The following is a 25478-nucleotide window of genomic DNA, read 5'->3' as shown; positions in this document are numbered from 1 at the left end:
CCAAGGCTGTTGTCTGTCATTCCTGTACACCAACAGGTATCTCCAGGGGACAGGTCTTCCTGTCTTAGGAAAAATGTCTAAGGCACCAAGGCAAATTGTTCTTTAGAAGCACCCGTTTCTCTCCATTGACTACACGGTCCTTAAATGAGTAATTTAAACTGTGTGCAACTTTTACCAGTGAGGGCAAGGGAGACAAAACAGTCTGTCATGCTGTTTCCCCTTGTCACAGCGTAATTGTCGGCCTTTGATATAAAATTCGCTATAGAACTGCGGATATTTTTCTCTGGCCCGTTCTGCCTGAAAGTGAACCTTTGGGTGCTTAAGGACAAGATATTTCATCTTATTGTAAACCGCTGGCAGTGGTGACCCAACCTGCGTGTCCTTTCTAGGCCTTTATTCTTACACTTCTTTGGCACAATCAAAATGAGTCTGCGTATCCCAGGCCTAGAAGAAGCCACTCCTTCATAGCAATATTTAATACTTAAAATGTGATAAGTTCATTTAAGAACTTATTGAAAACACTCCGTTTTGTTAGGCTGTTGGATTGTTTGAAGGTGATCAGCCCCTCTACACTGTCACTCACTAGTATGAGATGGAGCAAGAGCTTGTACACACATCAACGTGGCTCAGACAGGAACTGATCTCCCCATCCCCAGGTAAAACTCCCCATCACTCTCAACAAGATCCTGAACAGCGAACAACATCCATCCTGAACAGCGAACAACATCCATCAGGCACAATGATGATCCAGATGTCCTAGCAAAGCCCCCGCCACTTTTTTATTTCATCCACTGTCAAGAAAACCTTTCCCATTTGTATCCCATCACTGCTGCAAGAGTAATAACCAAGCAGGAGTTGAGGCTTGGGCTTGTCTCAGCCCTGAACTTTTCATGGTCATTTACTGCGATGCAAATTAAAGCAGACACTGCTGCTGTGCGCTGAGGGTGCAAGGATGCTAAAGGGACATAATAGCTTTTATTAGACTACCTTATAGAAATGGAAACACAGAGGGGCTTTGCAGTTCAGAGCCCCTTCATCAGTCTGAAAGTTTGTACAGTTTTCTGATTTTATGCGGTTGAAAAATCACAGATGATGCTAAATAAGTACAACCCAAAGAGCGCGGGACCTTCCTATTTCTAAACAAGGGGACAAATCTTCAGGTGTTTATGTTCTTCCCAAGGTTTCCGTCCTGCTCCAGGCCAGAGGTATTCATGCCTTTCCTCCGGAGTCTGTAGGCACATTCTTTACCTATAACAGGGGATGATGACAGTGACCAACTTTTACGAAGAGTGTGGAGACCAATGTAAACATACCCTGGGAGCAGGATGTCTCAATGCTGTTATTAGTATTTCATAAGCTCAATGTAGACCATCAGCTGCTCTCACATTTTTGCTTCCACCACATCTCACATCAAAGGATCACATGCTGTGGGTAAAGCATCTGCCTGCTTTAGATTGTCCTAATAACCTGATGGATGTTTTCACTCTTGTCCCCTAATTCTTTTATGTGAGGAACAGTGAATACTGGTTCTCTGTTCCTTAATCCTTCCACCTTGAACACAATTAGACCTCTAGGACCTCAACCAAGCTTTTGTTTTCTGTCTCCTTTGTTTCTGGATAGACCGGATCCATAACTTTTTAGGCTTAGAGTCCTCCGCTGTATCTTTTCCACTTTTATGACCTCTTTTTTTGAAACGGGGATGCACCACGCGGTTTATATGGCAATGTGATAATATCTTACATTTTGTACTTGATTCCTTCCTAATAATTCCCAGTACTGACGCAGCCCTTTTGGCTGAGCGCTCAAAAGATGCTGTATTTCTCTTTAACACAGAATATGTGGTGATGAGATAGACGGTGGTACGATGACCATCCAGAAAGCGATACAACTTCTGTGCTCCTCCGATGACAAATACCAGGCGATGGGTGCTTACTACCTCCAGCACACCTGCTTCCAGGACGAGTCTGCCAAGCAAGAGGTGAGCAAACCCCTTCAGAGCTCTGCTGTCACGCACCAGATAGATGAAACTGGTTTTCCTCAGCACCACGGATCCACAGGTCCCCTTGATTTTCATGGTGGAGTCTCATACCTCATTAGTCACACTCAGGAATTAATTAAGTAGGCTTCTTGGCTATCGGTGGCCACTTTCTCTCAACGGCAGTCAGGCCAAGATTTTAACACAGGAGAATAGTTACCAGGCAGTAGGAGAGACTGTGGCCACATTATCACCATAAGCTGCTGTGACACAAGTTGAAGGGTTTTGGTGACACAGGAGCAGGTCCAGATGCTGGGTCCTCTTCTGCATGCAATTGTACTCAGTTTCAAGTGAATCTTTTGTTATCTCAGAGCTGCAGCATCAGAGCCACACAAAATTGCCCCGAATCCCACTGTGATCTTCATTGTGCATCGTTCAGTGACATTTCAGCCATTTTCAGCCATTTCAACCATTTCAGCCACCTGAGCCAATGGGTTAATTAGTGATCATGCACAAAGATATCTGATCAAGCAGAGGGCCTTCTTACAGGACAGCTTATTTTTCTTACTCTCTGATTGCGAAATTTATGCCCAGATGCAGCAGAGGAGGCAGTCTCAAGGATGGATGTCCCATTGCAAGACTGTCACAAACATTTATCCCCATCCTGGCATGTTTGCAGTCATGCAAACATGGGTTTCTCCAGATGCCATCCCTACAGAGATGACTTTCCTTTTCCTGGCACAATAGCCATAGAATTGTCCTGAGTTGGAAGGAACGCACAAGGATCATCGAGTCCAATACCTGTCCCTGCACAGGACAACCCTAAAATTCACACCATGTGAATTATGGAGCCTCATACCTGATAAGTCACACTTGGGAATTAATTAAGTAGTTTTTTCAACTATTAGTGGCTGCTTTCTCTCAACGACAGTCAGGCCAAGATTTTAACACAAGGGAATAGTTGCCAGGCAGTAGAAAAGACTGTGGCCACGTTATCACCATAAGCTGCTGTGACACAGATTGAAGGGTTTTGGTGACAGGGGAGGAGCTCCGGATGCTGTGTCCCCTTCCGTGTACAATTGTACCCAGTTCCACATGTGAGCAGTGGAACTGGGCATGCTGGTGCAGCGTGGGGATGCACCTCTGTGCCCTCGCTGCGGCTGAACTGAGTGCAGCTCCCCCAGCCCACATTACAGCCACTAATTGTGGGGTGGCCACACCCTTCGTTACCGTTGAAAACACTCTGAGCCTGGCCTGTCCCATCGCTTCCCAGAAAGATGTGTCAGAGCAGGTATGTGAGTCATCCCAGCACACATTTGTTTGCTTTCCTTTCTAAAAGGTGCTCGTTCGTTTTGTGCTGTCAGCAAATCGGGGTTGGTCTGTGCCAGGAGGGGCTCCAGGTGGGCTCTTGTCCCCTGGACACCTGGCACAGATGACATCCTCCAGCAGGAACCCCCATCGTTTTGGAGAGCTCGGCTGGAGGAATTTGCCTTCCAGCCTCCCTGGGATGGGTGCAGTGTCCCGCAGGTCGGGGTTCGCCCCCCTTTCCGATGCCGCCCCTGCTGAGCTCTGCGGCATGGCCCAGGGCAGCTCCTGGCTGAGCTCCAGGCTGTTTGCATCATGCCATGACCAGCCCTCTAAGCTCAGCCTGTGATTTCAGGATGCAGATAAATTACCACATCATGTCATTATGTGGCTATTATGGCCTCTACATATAGACAGGGCAACATTTTCACCTGATGCAAACTGATGGAGGTAGGTGAAAGTTTGTGGGAGCAAGCACGTTTACATCAGAAAAAGATTCAGTCCACGGCCATTACTCATAGACATCTACCTCTAGATGTCTTCTACTTCAAGCTCCAAACTCAAGGCCAAGACCTTTGTGCTCATGACCTCTGGTCTGACCCAGACATCCCTTCTGCAAGCTCCAGCCATCCTTTACTGCCAGGTCTGCTCTTCTGGCTCCCCTGAGAATGTGCCGTGTTGACTCCTTTACATTGCTATGGCAGTTCTAGCTGTTCCTGTCCCGGTGATGCTCTGCACACCACGCTGACGGCAGCACGTCTTTCCTGGTGCAGGTCTATCGGCTGGGGGGAATCGCCAAGCTCGTCGAGCTGCTCCGCAGCACAAACCAGAACGTACAGCGGGCGGCGGCTGGAGCCCTGCGAAATTTGGTCTTCAAGAATCCAACCAACAAGATAGAAACCCGGCGGCAGAATGGGATAAGGGAGTGCGTGAGCCTCCTACGGAGGACAGGCAACACCGAAATTCAGAAGCAACTGACAGGTACACAGCAGATGCTCATTCCCAAGCAAGGACCATGCTCTTCCCTGCCTGTGGTCCATGTTGCTCCAGCACAAAAAGACCCAGGAGCCACGGTGCCACCTTACCACAAAGAGTATGTTTTATGCTCCTGTTGCACCAAATGGCAACCTAAAACAGAAGGCAGGGGAGGTCCTGGCCCTTTGATGTCCCCTAAGGGTTCTTCACACCATTGGGCAAGCACCTGCCCCAGGTTTCCCCCCACAGCTGTGGTCACCGTGCCATTCCCATGCCTTCCTGCACCCCTGGTCCTCATGCCGTTCCCAGGGTTGACCAATGGCGCTGGTGATCCCAGTATGGTTGGGCAGGTTCTCTCACTGGTGTCTCACCTTTTCTTGAAGGATTGATGTGAGTTTGTTGGTACAGGTCACCCTCAGCTGTGACCAAAGTCTTGTGTACAAGCCTTGACGAGACCCCTGGAGAAGTTGCTTCCCTCTGCAACGTAGTGGCAATAAACACCAAATCTGGGAGGAGGGAGGATGCTTCGATGCCCACCTCCACATGATACCCACAGGAATGGACAGCAAGGAGGGTTTAGGGCAGCCTCTGCACCCTTAGTTCGAAGAGGGATAGAGCGAAGAAGGACTTTGTTGTTGGAATTCACTCTGACCTTGTCTCTCATCTCCTCCCTAGGACTGCTTTGGAACCTCTCCTCCACCGATGAATTAAAAGAAGAGTTGATACAGGAGGCCCTCCCTGTCTTGACAGACTGTGTTATCATCCCCTTCTCTGGCTGGTCTGATGGCAGCTGCAATAGGACAAGAGAAATTATTGACCCAGAAGTATTCTTCAATGCTACAGGATGTTTGAGGTGAGTCATCAAGCAAAGACTTACTGTAGCTTATGTCTGTGGGCAAAAGCTGAAGCTGTCTAACAATAATCTAAAGACACACTCGCTGCAATTGGATTCATAAAAAATTCTCCTTGAGAAAGTTTTCCCGATGAAGGTGCAAAAAAAATTATGTGTAAAATAGTTTTCCTAGTATGTTTGTTTGGTTTGTTTTGGTTTGGATTTTTTTTTTAATAAGTTTGTTCTTGCTAAGTGTCTGCTCAAAAAAATAACAGTTGCTTTGCCATGGGACAGCCGCAATACTGAAACCTGACAGTGTTCAGCTCAGACTTGGAAACTCGACGCTTTTTGCCCTTAGATTTTCAAGGCTTCCAGAGAAAATTGTGGTTGCTAGAAAGCAAACTGGTTTGGGTTTTAGGTGACAAAAAGGCAGAATTCTCTGTGTGGGGAAAACAAGCATTTTCACCCCGATTTTACTAACTGTTTTAGTACAGAGCAGTCCCATTGCCCTCATCTTTTCCTGGCTCCTTTCATCAGGTGGGTGAGCGACAAAACAGGAGGTGCAGATTGAGCCCAGAGTAGTTTATTTTTTATTTATGTATTTATTTATTACGAGCCCTTTTGTAGAGGATCTTCGCCCTGACTTGCTGTTTCACCTACCGCCCTCCTCCACTTGGACACGAGCTCCTCGTCTCACTGGGAACAAGTTGGGGGGGGGGGAAAAAATACCCTGTATAATTAGGTACTTTCATCAACTGCAGCTCTCCCTGAGGGAGCGCAGCGCCAACCACACCCCGACCAGACATGCAGCTGGTAGGAGCTGTATCTGCTTATGAAACGAAATGGGTGAACACGGTGGGGGCCTTTGGAGACGTGATACTATCGTCTTCTGCGGCTGGGAACCGTGTCTGAAATACAGCGAGCGCTGCTCCCTTCCCCGCCATGGGAGGCACCGTCCCCGCGCAGCCGCACGTCGGCATGTGCGGTGGACGTCGCAGATGAGGTGCTCCACGCTTAAGACCATCTCAGCCCGCCGATGCCACAAAATATCCCATTAAAATGAGGGAAAGAGTAGGGTCTGTCTCCTCAGACTTACCCTGTTTCCCCAAAAATAAGCCCTAGCATAATTTTTCAGGAATTTTGAGGATGCTTAAAATATAAGCCCTACTCCAAAAATAAGCCCTAGTTACAGTTCATTAAAAAAGACAATTTAAATAGTGTCCAGGCAGCTATGCACGTAAAAAAGGAAGCATCTTTTGGAGCAAAAATTGTATAAGACCCTGTCTTTTTTTTGGGGGGGGGGAAACAGGGCATTACAGTCTGTGGCAGAAATATCCAACACCCCCAGTGACAATGGCCAGATGTAGGTCAGCAAGGGAGCTCCAGAGCCCGGGGGGACAGGACTGGAGAGCAAACCGAGTAAGGAAATACAGGGGGTTGGGTCTGGAGCCCCTGCTCCGGGATTGCTCTGACTCATTGTCCTGCCACATCACGGTGCAGAGACGAGAACAGCCTTGCGTTTGCCCTGGGCTCCAGCCATTGCTGCTCAAGCATTTCTGGATTGCAGATGAATTCATGGTAATGAGGAGGCTGCAAATCACAGCAAACATCAAATCCAGTTCTGGAATGCCTGGAGTGAATATCTCACAACGACTGCCAACATCTCTTTGTTTTTCATTTGCAAGCTACAAGGCAATAAAACAGGGAAGAAAAAGAAGAAGAAGGAAAAAAAGAGCCACAAAAACCCCCAAACAAAACAAGAAAACAACAAAAAACATTTCCTGTTACTGGAAAAACTCCCCTGTCCTGGCAGCAACCAATGCTCAGGAGTACATTACAACAACGCAAACTGCTCAGTCCCTCTGGTCACAGCAACCGCTGCTCTGCAGCGTCTCTGCCCCCGTTTCCCACACAAATATTGCTGTTGGCTCTCTGTAGCTCCATGCTTACAACCACATACACCTTCCTGATTTTCACAGTAACCCCAGATGTTCTTCACTCAGTCTCCTCTTTGGAAACACCTCCAAGGAGGTGATGGGTTGGTGTAATGTCACATGCATAGCCCCTAAGACAGAATATTTCTGACAGTTACTCTCACTAGGAGGATGTCTTCTGTGCAGAGCTCCTCAACAGGACATTTTCCTAGATTAAATCAGTCCTAAAGCACAACAAGAATGCTACGCACCCATGCAGTCCTACAGAAGGCCTCCAAAATGAGAGCAATACACCAGCCTTGCTGAACCTACAAAAAATATCCTTAAATTCAGCTACAGCCGTAGCCAGAACAGAGCCCACAGAGACTAGTAAGTGAACCCGACTAATCCTGTCTCCTCTTTCTCTCCCGTCATGCTTTGCCATGTCTTTCTTCAGAAACTTGAGTTCTGCAGACATGGGGCGCCAGACCATGAGGAATTACCCTGGTTTGATCGATTCGGTCATGACTTATGCCCAGAACTGCGTGGCTTCTAACCGACCCGATGATAAGGTACCAGATGCTCACCCTGAGCTGTTTGCTAGACTTCAACCCAGTAGTTCATAATTGCAACTTTGGGAATATCTCAAAATCCCTTTCACACAAACACGAGTGGGAGCCGCACTCTTCGTGGCTGCTCTTTCCTCCCACATCCCAGTGTGATCTGTCGTAGGACTGCAAGTCCTCTGTGCTCTGGGCCTGAAGTAGAGGTGGGGTTTACAGTTTCCCTTTACCAAACACAGAGACACAGCAAAATATTTTGGCTCCTGAGCCCCGATTTCCTTTCCCTTCCCTTCCCTTCCCTTCCCTTCCCTTCCCTTCCCTTCCCTTCCCTTCCCTTCCCTTCCCTTCCCTTCCCTTCCCTTCCCTTCCCTTCCCTTCCCTTCCCTTCCCTTCCCTTCCCTTCCCTTCCCTTCCCTTCCCTTCTTCTTGGGACCTTCCCAGCATCTTCCATCGCTTGCTCTTCCCACCACCACATCTCTTCATCCAGCAGGAGTCAAATGTATAAGCCCCAGACTGGCATCACATTCAGCAAGAAGCCAGGACCTGGCATCTCTTTGTCAGTCCCCTAACTGTGACTGTCGCTGCTGTATGTGTTAGAAATGGCCATTACCTTGGGCAAAATAGTGTTTGCAGCCACATTTTCAGGAGTTCATACTAGCCAGACACCCTGAGGTCCTCAGTGCCCAGCAAAGTACAAAGATTATTTCAAATGAACTCAGGATTGAGCCAATCCTGTTTTGGGGATGGCTTTTGCAAGATGACGGGTTTCAGCAGCGCATGCTGAACGCAGCTCTTTGGAAATGTAACCGCATGTTTTGGTGTTGGTTACGGGTATCAAGTGAAAATTCTCCCTCGCTCTTTACATTGAGTGTTTCATGTAAAAGAGGCTTAAAGGCCTGATCTCGGTGAAAAAATATCGCTTAATCTGTAGCTGTGACTTGGACAAAGTCATTGGAAGTTGACTGAGGCGAGAGGAAGACTTCCAAGATTTGGCATTTCATGGTGGGCAGTTTGATATAACCACCCTCTGCCCCCACGTTCTATTTTCCTCTTTACCTTGTCCATGGCTGTGGAACCTTCCAAGGTTCACTGAGTCAGCCGTGTCACTGAGATCCACAGTGTAGCGCTTGGGCTGTGTGGGTTCATCCTTCTCTACCTCCTTCTGCTTTCCCATCCATTGCTCCCTTAAGCAGGGTCAGGAGCTTATATACTATAACTGCTAGAAAAAGCTAATTATGGCATGGTACATGTCCTCTCTGTAGCTATAATGGGTGCTGCTCCATATTTTTCTGCCTAATGTGATGCTTCCGTTTTTATTCTGGGGGTGATTTCAGTCTGTGGAGAACTGCATCTGCATCCTGCACAACCTCTCCTACCGCCTGGATGCCGAAGTTCCCAACAGATACACCCAGCTCAACCACATGGCCCGCAGCGTTTACATGGACAAAACTCTCACAGGCTGCTTCAACAGCAGGAGCGGTAAAATGGAGGTAAGATTAGAAATGTGATATTCAGCCCCAGGCAGGGGCTGCCAGCGAAGAGCAGGATCTGAGCTCCAAGTTTCTCATCTCTTTGTAGAATGACGAGTATGGTGTCCCCCTTCCCGAGGAGGATTTTAAACCCAAGGGACCCAGCTGGCTTTACCACTCAGATGCTGTCCGCACCTACCTGTCCCTGATGGATCAGAGCAAGAAAGATGCCACCCTGGAAGCTTGTGCTGGAGCTCTGCAGAACCTCACTGCAAGCAGGGGGCTGGTAAGTGCTTCTGTCTGCACACACGCAGCCAAATGTGTCAGCACTTCGCAGTAGTGAGAAAGGAAAATGTCCTCTGCAAACCTCAAGGCACTATTGCAAGTCTTTCCACAGTGGGTCCTCCAGCTGAGGTATTTATTAATGCCAAAAGAGAGTCTCATGGGGGCTATAATCAGCATCCCAAGGGTCTGTCCCAGATCCAGACACCTCATAGGGTTGGTCGTGCCACCAGCATCTACTGACATTGGTGCCGTCCGCCCAGGACGCCAGTGAGGATGTGCCCAGATGTGCACATGTGGACACATGTCATGAAAGGAGAGAGGAAGGATGTGCGTGCTCCACCGCCTGTGTGTGTTTTCTAAGTGGGAGGTGGCTCTAATAACAGGGTGGGTTGCGCTGTGGATTGTGGCTTGTCCTCACATCAGAGCTGCTTGTAAAATAGCTCTGACAGATGTCCTAACCCGTTGGTGTGGCGGTGACACGGGCTGCGTGACGCCATGGGTATTGCAGGAGACAGGGCACGGCGAGGGCCACGTCACACCAGCAGCTCTGCTGTGCCCGTCACCACCGTGGACGTGTCCTCACAGGCTGCCTTCAAATGGACAAACCTCGACTTGTCTGTTTGTGTCGAACTTCATCAATTCCTATTTAAATAAGATGGCTAGGGAGATAAAGAGATAATTATTTCATACGTAGGAAAGGTGTGTCACGTGTTTGAAGCGTTCCACCCAGAAACATGGGATGACTCACGAGAGGAGCCTTCGCTGCTAGGACAGCATTAACCTGAGAGCTTTTGTTACAAGTCTTTCAATGATAAATATTTTGGGAACCTCCCCCCCTTTTTTTTTTTTCAGTTTAACTAACCAGTGGCACTAACGAGGTGGAGAGAGGCTGTCGCAGGATGGGTAGAGCTGATCAGAGCAATGGGGCTGGAGCTACGTGGAAAAGAAAAGGCTTTCAGCAATCAAGATCATTACACAAGAATGTCTTTTGGGCAGGGGGAAAGAAAACAAACAGACAAAAACCAGCTCTGACAGTGCTGAAACAACTTATTTCAGCCTCCTGGAAGGGAATGGTTGGAATTTGTTTGGCTGTGCAGATGTCGCTTCTCTTTTCAAGGGTCTTATTCCAGCTCAGAGCTGGAGTTGGGGTGGGTTCCTGGGTTTGCTGTCACTTGAAGGAAAGGGAAAAAGAGGACAGGCTTCCGAAGCTTACTAGAACCCTTTAGCTTATAGAGAAGAACTCTGAATCTCTTCTCCGGCTGAGCTTTACCCATCCTGGTCCTGCTGGTGTGAATCTGTAACGTGGTACACGTGCCTTCTGGAGGGAAATGGGGTCTCAGCCCACTGGAAGAGGGTTCCCACCATCCCCATGTCACTGTTGATGGACATGTGTCGCTGGTGGTGTGACAACCTCCAGCAGCCTTTCTGGTGGGGCAGTAGCTGAGAAGTTCGGTTTTAACTCTGTCAATGAGAGGGCAATTTATTAAGGGTATGTGCTTCAACGCCCATAAACACCCACCTGCATTGGCTGCATCCTGATATCTTCTAGATTTACATAAGCAAGCAGAAGATCAGGATTGAAGATGAGTACTTTTGGTCTTCAGCTTGTTTTTTAAAGGTATCATTAGCTGTTCCTATTCCTTGTGGCCTGGCAGCAAGCTGCAAGAGCATTGGGCAAAGGCAATGTGGACATGGAGGTAAAACTTCTCCAGTTTACTGGAATGTCACAGAGCATGAGAGGCTGATGTTGCAAATGCCTGTGGAGACGAGGGGTAAAGGACAAAATAAGTGGGATTGTGGTGGCAGAAGAAGGTATTATAATATAGAGATACGTATTTTATAGTCTGGTCATGTTTGCCTGGCCCCATACATCACTCCAGTTGTGCCCTCCCAGCATTAGAAGTCATGAGACGTCTCTGTTCTGTCTCCCAGATGTCCAACGCAATGAGCCAACTGATTGGTTTGAAGGAGAAGGGGTTGCCTCGCATCGCACGGCTCCTCCAGTCCAACAGCTCCGATGTTGTCCGGTCTGGGGCTTCTTTGCTGAGCAACATGTCCCGGCATCCTGTTCTGCACAAAACCATGGGTAAGTAGTTTCTCCCACAGTAGATTTCAGAACAGTTCCTGGTTTCTAACTCTCTTATATCACCCACCTCGCTTTGTAAATCCCATAATAGTACTTAACCGAGCCCTGAAATTGGGCAAAGCAGTATCATTTTCTTCTGGACAATTACAGGTGATATCCGCAAGCTTAATTAATGAAATGTGTGCTGTCTCAAAGTCTCTAAAGCATGTGATATGCTTTATAGATAATGACAAATCTGCAGGATCACGAGGATGATAGTGTTTGGGGAACTGAGTTGGACTTGACTACCCATGACCAATGTCATTGCCCTTCCAGAAGCCTGCAGCACCAATTTTGTCTCTGAAAATCAAGTCATGACTATTATGTCATTACTGTCCAACGTTATTAGTGCCTCCTTCCGGAGAGAACACTGCATTCTTGCATTGGATAGTGCTAACACAAATAGTACATTCACTTGTGGTCGGTTTTATTTAAATGTTGATTGGAACATTCCACCTCTTTAGCTCACCAGGTGCTCCCAGATGTATCACGTCTCCTGTCATTCCAGTCTGGAAATACCAACAGCTACGGCGAGATCATGACATCAGCTTGTTACACTCTGAGGAACCTCATCATGTCCAACCCACACCTGGGAAAGTCTTACTTGACAAGCAACATGCTAAATAATGTAGTAAGCCTGTGCCGAAATGGGTGAGTTTGGGGCAGAAAGCTCGTGCAAAGACATTTTTGAGCCCATGCACTCTCTGCAAAGCCAGATTAACCCCCAGAAGCTTCCCACACCCTTCAGAGCCATAGGAAAACGTTATTCTTTCCCTGTGCTTGTACATCGAGAGAGCCAAAAAAAATCCAGCATGTTGGTAGACACGAACCCTCAGCACTGGTTTCTTGGGAACAGGCATGAGCCATCCGTGGTGAGATTTGTAAAAGGGCCTCAGGAAATTTGCTGGCTGAATTTTAAGAAATTCTAAAAAGAACAGAAAGACCAACATCTTAACCCCTGTTAAAAATTCCAGCCCTCCAAACCAGGGGATGTCAGAGTGCAGCCGGACTCCCTGTCACCTGCATTTCCCACCCACAGCTCCCTGCAAACCTCGTCGTGAAGGTCAGGTCTGAGATTCAAGCACCGCTGACATCATGGGATCGTGCTTAGTTTTAATGTTCAGATTGGTTCATCTTTCTGTTGGAATAGCCGCCTCAAGTGGCAAAGACGCAGCTTTGATGAAGCTGCAACACATATATATTTATTTATTATTTGTAGGTACCTCCCTTGGTCTACTCACATGTAATTTACAACTGAGCAATCCCAATGTATTTTACCCCTTTTTCTTTAAGGACTTGGTTTGAGCTTGGGTGGTAGTAAATGTGTCCATACTCCCTACAGCCCTGTGCAAAATCTCGTCACCCTTTGCCAAACTAGATGTTCATTTCTGGCCAAACTGGTGTCAAACTTAGATGGTCTTTGACCGTGTATTCTCCTTCCTAGACTTTCACCTCTCCTACCCTCTGTTTTAAAATACCTTTTACAGGCAACCTACTGTGTTCTATTGTGAAAAGACATTCACCTACCACTTGTTTCATGGCAGCAGAGACTCTCGGTCATTAGACGTGGCCTCCTTGGTTAGCTTGGACCTCGGCCAACAAAAATCAGTCAGCTTGCTGCTTTTATGTGCTTCCACTCTACAATAAGCCCAATTAACATGAAACCCAGCCCTCTTCTAACTCTTCGTTGTTTTGAATGGCGTTAACTTCTGCCTAAAGTCCCGCTTTGGATCCCTCTGACCTGTCGTCAGCTAATTTGCTACTTCAGCAAAGTGTTGCATAACTGGGGTTGTGCGTATCTTAATTATCGCGACTGCTTTGTGTGATGAGCTTTGTTTGCAATGACTCACTAAACTGCGAGGAGTTACTAAGCTCTGGAGATGTCTTCAGCGTGTTCCTCCTGTCTTCATCATGAATTCCTTCTGAGAAACTCCCCGGTTCTTACAATGTCCAAAACTTAAATTGTACCTTTGCCTCCATTTTTCATTTCTGTCCCCAAAGATTTTTATGCTGTTCAATTCTTATGAAAAAATGACAACAAATTACACCCAGGACTAATCTTACTTATTCAAGCCGTATCATTTCAGACTGTTCAGCGGATGTGAAAGAGATCTCCCCTCTAGTGACTTGGACACCTGCTCGTTCACAAGTTAGCAAACTTTTCCCACTTCGCCTGTGAAGACGAACGTGAGATTTTAGGCTGAGATTTGTCCTGTCCTACATCAGAAAGAGCCTCACCCAGCAGATCAAACACCCCGCTGGGGGCTGGACGTGGCCCCCGTGTTCCCCACGCTGATGTTGATGTTGATTGGAACATTCCACCTCTTTAGCTCACCAGCAGGAATAGGGAACAGAGGAGGTCTCAGTGGTGATTGAATCACCATGGAGAACACCATGCCCTGCTGCACCTTGTTAGTATTTTGCAGAGTTTCTTTTCTGTTGATCTGCCTCAGTTTCCCTGCGGACACGCTTCCCTCACCCCCAGCACTGCTGTTGGTTTGGTTGGTGTGTCTGTGTAGCTCCTCTCTGGCACATGCCACTTCTGCCACCAAACAACTGGGTTTTACCTATTAATTTATCTTTAAACTGGCCTCTCATTGCATTCGAAGCTGTAAATCATTAGTTTAATACACTTGAACAGTTTTGTATTGATGTTTTAGAAGGAGCTTCCAGGTTACAGACAAGTAAGCTATGGATCTTTTCCTTTCTTCTCAAATGCCAACCAGCCCTCTTCAAAGCTGAGGTTTCTTTGTCTGGGTGTTTCTTGCAGCTGGATTCTGGATGAAAGGCAGCACCGGTTCAGCAGTTTATCTGATAGCTGTGGTTTCTTCTCCTTCCTGGAGCATCCCAATTAAACAATTGGCCCCATCTCCTACATATACCCTCACCTACAACACAGACATCATAGTGATGATGGTTCTTCTTCACTCTTTGTTATTTTTAATCCAAGTTGCCAAAATATTGAATATTACCCTTTTTTTTTTTTAATGGTATTTCTGAAAATCAAGCTACTATTACTGATTTATCATGGTGTCTGATATCCTGTTCATCTTTCCTCTCCAACTGTCTTAAAACATTCCTCTGCTCATTTCCAAGACACGTTATTCCACTCATTAAATTATCATTTTTCTTAATATTTCTACTGACTGCACTAAAAGCTTTTCTCCAAAATCTTTTTCTGTAATTTTAGAGCATCAGATTTGCAGTTCGTCCCACAATCCCTTTGTCACTGATTTCTTTCAGTTTCTCTTTGTTCATCCACTTTCCGCACCTTTTGTATCACACAATTTAATTTTGCAGTTTAATTCTACCATTAACACTTTACCAAAATTAATCTTGCAAGAAAGGGCTTTCCTTGATTCTTATCTGTGGAAGAGAGTTCTTCCCATCCACAAATTTTCAGTTTCCAGTTTCTTCTAAAGATTAACCCTTGATATCAATTTTATAAACTTCTGACATCCTGAAGAAATCCTTCTTCCAGGGAAGGCTGCTGATATTTTTGTCCTTTGCGAAGGAAATTTTTCCCCCATTATTTGTTAGGCATGTGCAAAACCCTCATCTTTTGTGCTGCCCTCACACTTCCCCCCAGTCTCACCATCTCCTGATTAGGTTCTTGTTCGCTTATTGTCGAGTCAAAAGGTTTTGGGATGGCTGCTGCCACTGTCGCCAGCGGACACCTTCCTTGGTGTCTTTCCACAAACTTTTACAAATAATTGCGTTTGTAAAAACCAGACTGTCCTTAAAATCAACTTTGATTTTCATGTAACTTGTTTTTTAAGAAAGTTTTCCCCCAGCTCAGCTGTCCTTGATATTCTGCTCCATGTTCTACACATTATTCACAGCACTTTTGCTTAGGATTATGCTACTTCATCTACTGAAGTTGTGACCACAGTTCCATCAGTTCATTCTTAATCTTTTTATGTCTAAGTAGTAGCATTAGCTGCTGTATGAAACAGAGACAGTATCAATCCTTCAGATTAAGTGTGGATAAATTATTTTGTCTGAAATGGCTCAGATACCAGATGCTGGTAATTTTGGTTTGAAAAGAAAAGTTCTTTTCAGGTGTGCTCTGAAGTCATGATGGCAAAATTACACATTTGGCATCATTAGAAGCAAATTATTAAAAAAATATGATTAGCTTAGAAAGAAACAACATGAAACAACTTGTTCTTGAAAAAGAGTGTCCAAGACATGCACTGAGCATCTGATCATAGATACCTCTGGGTTTATTGGTTTTTAATGGCTTTTCAGCCGCAGATTTTTTTCAAACACAGTCATTCTGATGGCGTGGCATGGTTATAACCAGAGAAGTGATTTTGCAATAAAACCTGGTCCTCCTGTCAACATTGCTCAACAATTCCCCATTATCCGCAGCTCCCCTGGTGTTCCGTGCAAGACCAACACGAGCGATCTGCACAATCCCTTTGGAGATTATGACCAAGTTAAACTTGCTCATTTCTTTGGTAACAATTGCTGTGTATTTTAGAGAAATACCCTCAAATTTACTCATTACTGTCCTTCCACACTCAGAGTATGGTGCTCTCAGGCCCCAGGTGGTTCCTGGTGACCACTGTCTCATTTCCCATGGTCTGATGAGGGCTGTTTTGAGGATAGGATGATTTGTGAAGCTGTATCATACAGGGAGGGTCCTGAGCCTGGTTTCATACCAATCCCTCACTCCGAGACAGGCTGGGGCCGTCACACTGAACTCAGATCAGGAGTCTCCCACAGGCAGGACCAGGTCCAGCAGATCAGGAGCAGCGATAAGAACCAGCAAGGAGGTTTATATCTAGGTTGTCGTATGAAATGTTCCAAAATTATAAAAGGTACTGCTATGACTCACGGTTTCGGAGCTGTTACGTGAGCAAGTATCTATTAACTTGTGCTGAGTAAGGGCTTCTGGTTGCAGATGTTGTTGTTACGAATGCTCTCGTCTCCTCTGTCCTCACCAGCAGCACGGAGCCCGTTCCTCTGCTGCCCTCCCGAGCGATCCACCCTGCAGGCTCCGGGGAAGGGTTGGCACCTTCTTTCTCCCTCTCCCAAATTTCACACTCCAGAAACAAACCTTCAGCTCACTTTTTCCACTCAAATCCTTCCCAATTTTTCATTTGTCTGGTTCCGGTCGCAGCGATTGTTGTCACATAACATTGCTGAGAGAGCAAGGATGGTTTTATTGACAGCTGTCTGTCAAGTCTAGCCAGCCTCCCAGCTAGGATGGGCTCATCTAAAGGCTGTCAGTAAAGCACATGGGCTGCTGCTCTGTGGCTTGTCATCATTCACCAGGGCTGCTTTCATCTTCCCAGCTCCTGTCCAAAAGCGGCTGAAGCTGCTCGCCTCCTCCTGACAGATCTTTGGTCGAACAGGGAGCTCCAGAGCGTGCTCAAGCAGGTGAGGAAAACACTTCTGCTTTCTGGCTGACAAGAGCATCCCTCGTTGTATAGAATCATAGAATGGTTTTGGGTTGGGAGGGACTTTAAAGATCATCTCGTTCCAACCCCTCTGCCATGGGCAGGGACACCTTCCAGTAGACCAGGTTGCTCAAAGCCCCATCCAACCTGGCGTTGGCATACTGACATCTGTGAAAAAAGCCAGCAATGGAAAAACTAAAATGACAAAAACCGCGTCAACAACAAAACTTAAATATTTCAAAGTGGTTTTTGAATGCGAGGTCATCTGCATTATGGCTTTTCCTCAAGACAACAAATACGTTCTCTTTGTTTGGCTCCTTGGATGACCAAGAATGTGTCTCTGGCTTTCTCCCGCTGAGTCCTCGCTGGGAGTCGGGGCCCCAGCAGCTCGTCTCGCTGGCTGAAGTCGGTGAGTTTGCAAGGGCTGTGATTCAGCAGCGAGTACAGGCAGCGGCTGGGAGGAGCCCGGGGCGCTGGGAGGACCACGATGCTCTCAGCACCCTCCTAAATCTAAGCCAGAGACAGCGAGTCACAACCAGAGCTACGGGACTGATTTTAGGGACTAAGTGGGTCACGGCGTGTCCGTCAGGCAGTTTGCACCCTGGGGATGACGCCGGCTCTTCCGTGATGCTCTTGGGTCAAAGCTGCTGTGCCGCAGCACTACTCCGTGCTGGCAATGGACCGGGGTGTTTCAAAATAGCTTGGGAGATTCCCTTAGCTGCAGTCCGTTGTGTAGGATCAGCGTGTCCCAACAGATCTCTGGCAAAGCTCCTCCTCTCTTCCCTCCCCACACTTTATTCTGTGTCCATAACCCTACCCTGTGGTTACAACACCCCTACAGTCAGAGTAATGTTTTAAACCAAGAAGAGGAGTATTTAGGATTTGTTTTGCTCCTTGCAACAGAAACTGCAAAAATGCCAAGCCAGGCGGGGCACCGAGCCAGCTCCCAGCTCCCAGTGGCTTCCTTTGAACCAGCTGGGTTTTCCCACCTCCGCAGCAGCAGCACCTGCACAGAGTAAAGGGCCAGATTAAAGAGAAGGAGCAACATCCACAAAGAGGAGTACCCCAGGGGCAGGAAGGTAGAGAGGACCTAAATATAATTCTCATATTTACAGTTAGGGACTTTCTCCATAGGATCTCGTGTAGCTTTGCGCCAGGCTCTGCTCAGGAGCCTGTGCCAGCTCATTTCGATGTGACTGAGTCACTGCTGTGTTCACGCAGACGTTCATTACATAGGTACACATCAGACAAGAAGGATGGGAGTCCGCGAGGCTCTATGCACCGTGCATACATCTTTGCCGCTTTTCCAGGGTGGGGAATAAGATTAAATAATATTCAGTGAAGGTGTCCTCGGGTAAGGCTGGAGAAGTCCAGCGCTTGGTGGATAGAAGGCAACGCAAGGAAGATTAAATCCATTAGTAAGGTTCACATACTGAAGGCACACAGAGGGAGGATGGAGGATGCTGTTTGAGATCAAAGCACACTTTTTAGGTGGAGAACAGCTTTTGAAGTGGGGCAGGAGGCTCCGTCGCACAACAGTAGGCAGCTATCAGTTTTGGAACCGATATGCACTCACTGCACTTTATATACATCTGCCTTTTCAGCAAGGATTTGATAAGAACATGATGGGATCTTTAGCTGGAACGACCTTCAGGACCCTCTCCTCCAGATTTTAGGAGCCTCTCCGGGGACCTTCAGGCTGCAGGTGAGAACGAGCCCCTTGTGCGTGGGGAGGGGTTGGGGTGGGGACAAAGGAACGATGCCTGAGCCCCATGAGCTTTTTGCTGGTTTTAATCTCCCTCTCCTAAAGTGGGCTCGTGAGATTTTCATCCCCAGTCTTATCAGCCCAAACGGCAAAGCATTTATTTTGGTGAAAAGTCGCGCGGTTCCTGGGTTTCGTGCAGATGTTGTCCGCAGGACACAGCTGTGCATTTCGGACATATTCAGCGCGGGTGACATGGGACAGGCAAAGTTGCTGGACTTCGCTGCACCTCCTCTGTCTTTCTTAATTACTTCACAAGCGATAACCGATTAATTGCATTTTGCCAAATCCTCTCAGGTGAGGCTTTTCACAGGAATCTCTCTGAGAGTACTTTCATTCCTTAATTTGGAATAATTTCATCCAGATAGTGTCCGTAACATGCAATTCATTCCAGCACATCCTATGGCATCAACCATCACCCTTAGGGATATTTTGAGCACTTGATAATCTACCTGTAAACCTCACGTCAAAATATGGAACTACACGCTGACATCTGAGAAATGCCAATAGATTAGAGAAATCATAGGTAGAATTTTCAGGGCATTGTTATGAAATTAGGATTGAATCTGTAATGCACTTTTGATTCATGATTCCCACTGAAGGGCAAAACTCTAAGCAGTTTTGCACTTTTCAAGTATCAGATGTCTCTGTGATGGGGATGGAGATGATCCAGAATTAATTATTTGCTCCCTTCCCCAACCAGTTCTTTGTGATCAAACTGAGCACAGCCCTAATGTAAGACAAAACAGTGCAAAAGCCGATTTCTTTCTTCTGCCCAGATATGGATTTCACTTCTTGCTCTGTTGGGATGTTCCACTGAAACTCAGAGGAGAGTGAAAGTCTGGGGGAACGAGCTATGGGCAGTACGGAAACTGGGTACAGGACAAGAGAAAAGATTAAAAGTTGGTTTTGAGTGTAATGAAAAGGTTTCTTGAACGTTTTAATTATCTGGGTTTCTTGGTTTGTCTGTTTTTCTCCGTTTCAGAATCTGGAATTGGTTCATGTCCAGGAAGACAACTCTTTCACAATTAATTAGGATTTTAAAGACATAGAGTGCTTCTGAGTTTAACTCAACTGTAAAGCAAAATGACATATGGATTTCATGTGGATGATACTGATATTTTTAAGCATTTTCTTCTTTTTAGCGGGGAGAAGGGACTTTTATTGAGGTTATACTTTCTTGATGTCAATAATTTTTTTTTTTTTTTTTGCAAAGAGTGTGTCTGTGTAACTATGTATGTATGCGCGCAGGCAACATACATGTGCACGTGTGGTAAGTAGGATCTTCCTACAGGCTTAATCCCCTGTCTTCACCAAAAGTCGATGCAAGTTGTGCAGTTTAACCCCCTTGCAGAGTTTTGTCCAATTCCACCTTATTCGTGCACCAAACACTGCCACACTAAAAACCTGTCGCCACCTATTTTTACTCACAAGTATAAAAAATTGCGAGTTTTAGACTGAGTTCCCCCACTGCATATGGCCGTTATAAACAGATACACACAACAATACTCTTCTTTACAAAGGCTGGTTATTCCTAAAGTTTATCAACATGGGCTTTTTTTCTGCTTATGAATTTTTCTCCAATGAGCACTTATAGTTACTAGTATTTTCTTCCCTGTCACGTGAACTCTTTATCTCAAGAAGCAAAATGACATCAGCAAATTCTCTCCCGGGTTCCAGAAACCCTTATCTGAAGCTGTATGTGAGGGGACAATCACAACACATCTGCAGAGCATGAATATTCCCAGGTCCCGAACCATTTTGAACACCAGAGCGACTCGATCTCGTGACTGTAGCTGGACAGATGTGGCGTTTGAGAAGCTGAGCTGGAGACAGGCAGAGTGGGGTTTGGGTTGGTTTTTTTTCCCCCTGGGATCACCGACTGCCACACAGGACTGAAAAACAGTGAGGGATGTGGGCTTTTTAATCACACTTTGTTTATATTGATCAATGTAAAGAAATAGTATTGATATGCAAAGGAATGTAGGCGCTTGTGTGAAGTCAGGTCTGGAAATATTTTATTTCTCAGTAGTTTTAATGACATGATCACCTTGTGTTGCTAAGGGGACTGCTGAGCTCGTTTTAGGGTGACTCACTCCTTATGACAGTAACCGTGCTATGGACAAGGCTGATCTCCCTCTGTCCAGAAGAAAAATATCCTCTAACCACAGCTCAGGTCCACAGGGAAAGGCCCAGCTGAGGATGCATTTGCTGCCTGTCCCATATACACGGTTATTGCTTCTTCAAACTGTGCAGGGGCACAGGACCCCGTTGTGCAAATATCAGGAGGTGCTTGGTAAGGATGAATCACAGAGCTGAGTCTAGAAAGGGAAAAACGATCTCATTTTTTCGCGAGCGTGAGTCTCCTCAGTTGATGGAAACCACCGGGTCCCCACTCACGTCGCAGGTCTGGGGTGATTCGTGCCTCCTAAAGAGCCGTCCATGAAGTTCAGATTTGCTCTGACGCAGCTCTAGAGCCAAGAAACGCGGTGGCGCTCGTTTGTCCCCCGTTTAGACCGCGGGGAGCAGGTGTCCACAGAGGGAGATCGTTTCCCGACTGATTTTTCTCCTGGACTGCAAAGGGCGGCTTAATCTTGAGCACTTTAACGAGCAGCAACTATTTGCCGGCTTTCACCCACTTTCAGTCGAGAGCTTTCTGCGCAGAGCTCCCAGCCAAATGAGAGAGGGAAAAAAAAAAATAATAATAGTAAAAAAAGCACCTTTGAAGTGGAGAGCTAGAACCAGGAGGAGCCGGTAGGACGGTTTCAGGAGCGTTGGAAGAGCGGCGCGGGAGCCGCAGCCTGCGGGCACAGCCTGGCCGTACCTGCCAGCTCTCACCTGGCTGGATGCACATCCTCAGATGCGCCGTTCAAAATGTTTTCAGCCGGACCCGAGACTACGGATGTCCCAAAGGGCTGCAGTGCCCACAGGAAGGATCGTTGCAGTTTTGGTGCAAAAAGTGCGTCGCGTGCGGTTTTACGTTCGGATTTGTTCCTGTGATTACGTGTTTGACAGATCCTGGGAGCTGATGTTTTTTTCTCTGTAAAGCTAATTGGGGAAACCTGGCTACAAAATGTAATGATGGAATATTTAGGAAATTCATTCTAATTGGCTGTTATTTAGGCTTTATTTTAAAACACTTCTGCTGCTTTCACCAGTAATGTGATTTACTGAATGACTATACAAGGCACAGAGACCTGTAGCTATGTGATCATCGTCTCACAATTAAATTTACAAGTACTGGAGATTTCATTAGTAAGTATTAGACTCAAAGAGACAGATACTTTTTTCACATAAATTTTATGAAGTGCAGTGAAGTTGTTTTTCCAAAGCTAATAAAATGATAAAAATAAAATCCGTCTCCATCCTCAGAGATCTTCAAAGCATGAGTGGGCACAGCCCTGAGCGATCTCCTCTGGCTTTGACGTTATCCCTGCTTTGAGCTGGTTCCTTCCAATCTGATTTTTTTTTATCATGCTGTATGTTATTGCTTTCATACCTCAACATATCGCTAACTCAAGAGAGCAGTGGGAATTGTAACCGCTCTGCCATCCCAGGGCTGATTTGCAGCTATTTCTTCCCCAGGAAATTCTCTGATGCTCAGCTCTGTTTTCCTCCCAGTCTCTCTTTTTAAAATCTGGATTACAGACTCTACCCAAGTCGGTGAAGTAACACTGATGCCCAGTTGTGAGAAGGGAAAGGAAAATCCAACTTATCAGAGTAACTGGTGTTGCTCATGACCAGCAATTTCGGGAGCTCAATGAGGTTCCCTCCATCATAAACCATGTTGTTTTCACCTCCAATAATTTTTTTTTCTTTCGTTCTAGGGAGGTGTTTCTTCTTAAATGCATGTTTTTAACTGTGACATCCTCTTTGATGAGCTGGTTTCCTGTTTCTTGCTTCTTTAAGAGCCAAGGTGGGGCGTACCCCAATGATACAGGCAAGGGCAGGTCTACAGAACGTAGCCCGTGCCCTGGGTCGTAGTGATGGAGAATTACTGAGGAGGGAAGGACCACAGCCAGCAGCACCGTTAGCTCTGCCGGCAGCAGAAATAACAGCAGCTGGGGCCCGATTTTTGACGCAGGACACACAGATATGTAAATAAATACCATACTCGTTTGTCCTGGGCTTAGCAGAGCTTTTTGGTCTATTTTCTCACCAATGCTTTGTTTGTTTTGTGTATGTACAATCCAACCCTCCCCCCCAGCATTTCAGAAGCCTCATGGACGAGTAGAAGGCAGTAGGCAGTTTGATTCCTCTCTGAGCACACACCAGTTTGAGACCAACATAGCCTACCAGTCCATAACTATACAGTGTATTCTGTAAGATATAGGTATGTGAGAATAATATATCAGAGTTTTGTTTTGGCTGTACTGTATGTATTTGCTTCATTGGAAAAGCTGAAATCAATAAAAATTGCTGGAATTTCTTCAAGCTTCCTGGTTAGGATGGTTTTATTTTGGTTGTCTTGCCACAGTGTTAGGAAAGAATAAAGCATCTGTTTGAAAGGTTTGTAAAAGCCTGTTGACCCGCCACAGTGATCAGTCTGGACTGTTCTGCCTTTTGCCAATATGAGGAATTAAGCTGTAAATCACGTTTCCTCCACCGTTACATCCTTGGCAAGCCTTGGTGGGTTTCTCTGCCACGAGCTTTTACAGTCACCACTTCAACCCATGAAAAACTTAAGTATCAATAGCATCATTTGTATCACTGCTGTATGGATTCACAATGTGTTGTGGGGAAAACAAAACAAAACAAACACCTTAGTTTCTCCTGAACTCGGCTCTTATGAGCTGTGTTTGAAGCTCCCTGGGTCTTGTATTTAAAAAGTGTGATGAGCTGGTCCTCCCACGGTTTCTCTTTGGTCCAGACTGGAAAGTCTCAGCTCACAGACCAGTTCCTCAGAGCCATCAGCTCGTCGCATGCAGTGACCTTCTCTGAACCTTTCCCAATTAAATTGTTTCCTTTCTGAGACAAGGAGACCACAATGGCATCGAGTCCAGTTTTGGCCAAGGCAATCTTGAAAGACACAAAGACCATAGGGCAGTTTGCAAGAAAAAGACAACCGAGGTGTTTTTTGTATGATTTAAAATGCACTGAAAGATGGATCCGGTCTAGGGGCTGGGTCAGAGGGCAGAGGATCTGTGGGGCAGACAGTGACAGATGTACTGATTTAGCTCCAGTGTGTTGGTGTTCCAGTAGGACCCAAGGGAATGAAAAGGGGTGCTGCAGAGTACAGAGTACCCACAGAGCACTCCTCCTCCAAAACAGAGCAGTCACTAAGTCCTTGGAAACTTCTCAGATCCTACAGCTCATGGAATCTCAAATAACACATGGGACTCCACCCGAAAATCCTTATCCCACCGGCAAAGCAGCCCCATTGTAGCCCCCTCTCCCATCCCACAGTGCAACTTCTGAGTCCTTTACCACTCCCCGTTATATTTTCAGAGCAACCCCCATTCTCTGGCCCATGAGATACCTTCCCCAAAGACGCCAGGCATGCCCAGAAGTACCTGACTCCCCCAGGCCGCACCCCAGATCATCACTTCCCAGTCAAGAGCAGGTCCCAGCTGGCACAGAAACCACATTGCGCTCCCCCAGGAAACGCCAACCCCCAGCCACACACCACGACAGCACCAACATCTCCTGCTGGGACACACGCAACAAAGCTCCTCTACCTCGGTTTCCCACAGGCTGGGTGAGATCAGCCCAAGCAGAGTCGGAGCCGCGGCACCCCGGCCCCACGGCCAGGCGCCTCGGGAGCGCCACGGTGCCGCGCGGCGCGGCGCTGGAGGACACGTGGCAGCCCAGACCAGCGAGGCGTATGCAGAAGAGCCTCAGCGCAATCGTGGCACCCGGAGCCCCCACCACGCTCGTGCACCCACACCCCAGGGCATCTCCACCGCGGGAGCCGGGGGCCTGGGTCAGGAGAAAGGGTGAGGCACCGTGACTCATTCCCTCATTACCTTCCCCATAACGTGCATGACTTTCTGCTCCTCTGTCGTACAGCCCTCATTTGTATCTTTCCCACAGTTATGTGTCCTTGCAGATTTAGTCTAGCTGAGCACAGAAGTTGTTACCTATCCAAGATGCACTTGGCTCCTTTCTTGGTGTTTTCTAAGCTTGGTTTTGTCTCGAGAAAGCCTCTTGAGGGACTCCCATGGGGCATCCCAAACACAGGGCTACATCCCTTTCTTTTGTCTAACAAGAGATCTCTCCTTTGCAGTGCTGGGATGCAGGAAAATGTTGCAGCTCTACCTGAGCCTTTAAAGCATCCATCAGGGTGGGTGTAGTGACATCCAGAGCAACATTTCCCAGATTTAGGAAACTCTGTGCAGTTTGTTAGGATGAGACATCCACTCCTGGACCATTATCCATCTGACCAAGCCCCAACAGTGCTCTTCCAACTCCGGCTCTCATTACAGCCCTCTGCAACTTGATAATCTCATGCAGGAAAGGCTTTGATGAGAGGGTAATTACCTCCCTGCTACCACCCCCCTGCGCTCTCATTTTGTGCTGAATGCACTGTGCTTGGCGGCAGAAACGAGACCCTTGGTGTTCCCAGCTTCCCCAGCTCAGCAGCTGGTGATGATGAGCAAGAGAACATTTCAGTACAATGAAGAGGCTGCAGGAATCTCTTCAGGGCATAGGGGGATTGCATGGGAAGGTGGAATTGCTGGCAGTAATTTTTAGGTGGTAGATTTTGTCTTGATTAACACTTTGGCCAGTATTCCAGGTCTTGAAGGAGAACTCCGATGTCCTAAAGTTGAGAGGCGGCCAGATCTGAGCATGGCTTCTGCATTAGCTCCGGAGCTCGGGTCTGTCGTACCCACACACAGAGCCTGCAGGAGACCTTCCTGAGCCCC

The 25478-nt window shown here is 46.9% G+C and overlaps 1 protein-coding gene across 1 annotated transcript in view; it reads left to right on the top strand.

Moving 5' to 3' along the window:
* Positions 1 to 23046, top strand: part of PKP1 (plakophilin 1) — a 47918-nt gene extending 24872 nt beyond the window's left edge. Inside the window, exons 4-14 of the mRNA XM_065649665.1 lie at positions 1834 to 1978; positions 4054 to 4261; positions 4931 to 5108; positions 7458 to 7572; positions 8898 to 9053; positions 9142 to 9318; positions 11250 to 11403; positions 11907 to 12093; positions 16746 to 16830; positions 18455 to 18555; positions 19598 to 23046. Of these exons, the coding sequence (XP_065505737.1) occupies positions 1834 to 1978; positions 4054 to 4261; positions 4931 to 5108; positions 7458 to 7572; positions 8898 to 9053; positions 9142 to 9318; positions 11250 to 11403; positions 11907 to 12093; positions 16746 to 16830; positions 18455 to 18526 (1477 nt within the window). The 3' untranslated portion in view covers positions 18527 to 18555; positions 19598 to 23046. The remainder of the gene's footprint in view (positions 1 to 1833; positions 1979 to 4053; positions 4262 to 4930; positions 5109 to 7457; positions 7573 to 8897; positions 9054 to 9141; positions 9319 to 11249; positions 11404 to 11906; positions 12094 to 16745; positions 16831 to 18454; positions 18556 to 19597) is intronic.
* The last annotated feature ends 2432 nt before the right edge of the window (positions 23047 to 25478 follow it).

The sequence above is a fragment of the Caloenas nicobarica genome, chromosome 21, assembly GCF_036013445.1.
Source record: "Caloenas nicobarica isolate bCalNic1 chromosome 21, bCalNic1.hap1, whole genome shotgun sequence".
Lineage (NCBI taxonomy): Eukaryota > Metazoa > Chordata > Aves > Columbiformes > Columbidae > Caloenas > Caloenas nicobarica.
This window is presented reverse-complemented; position numbering and strand designations above follow the sequence as displayed.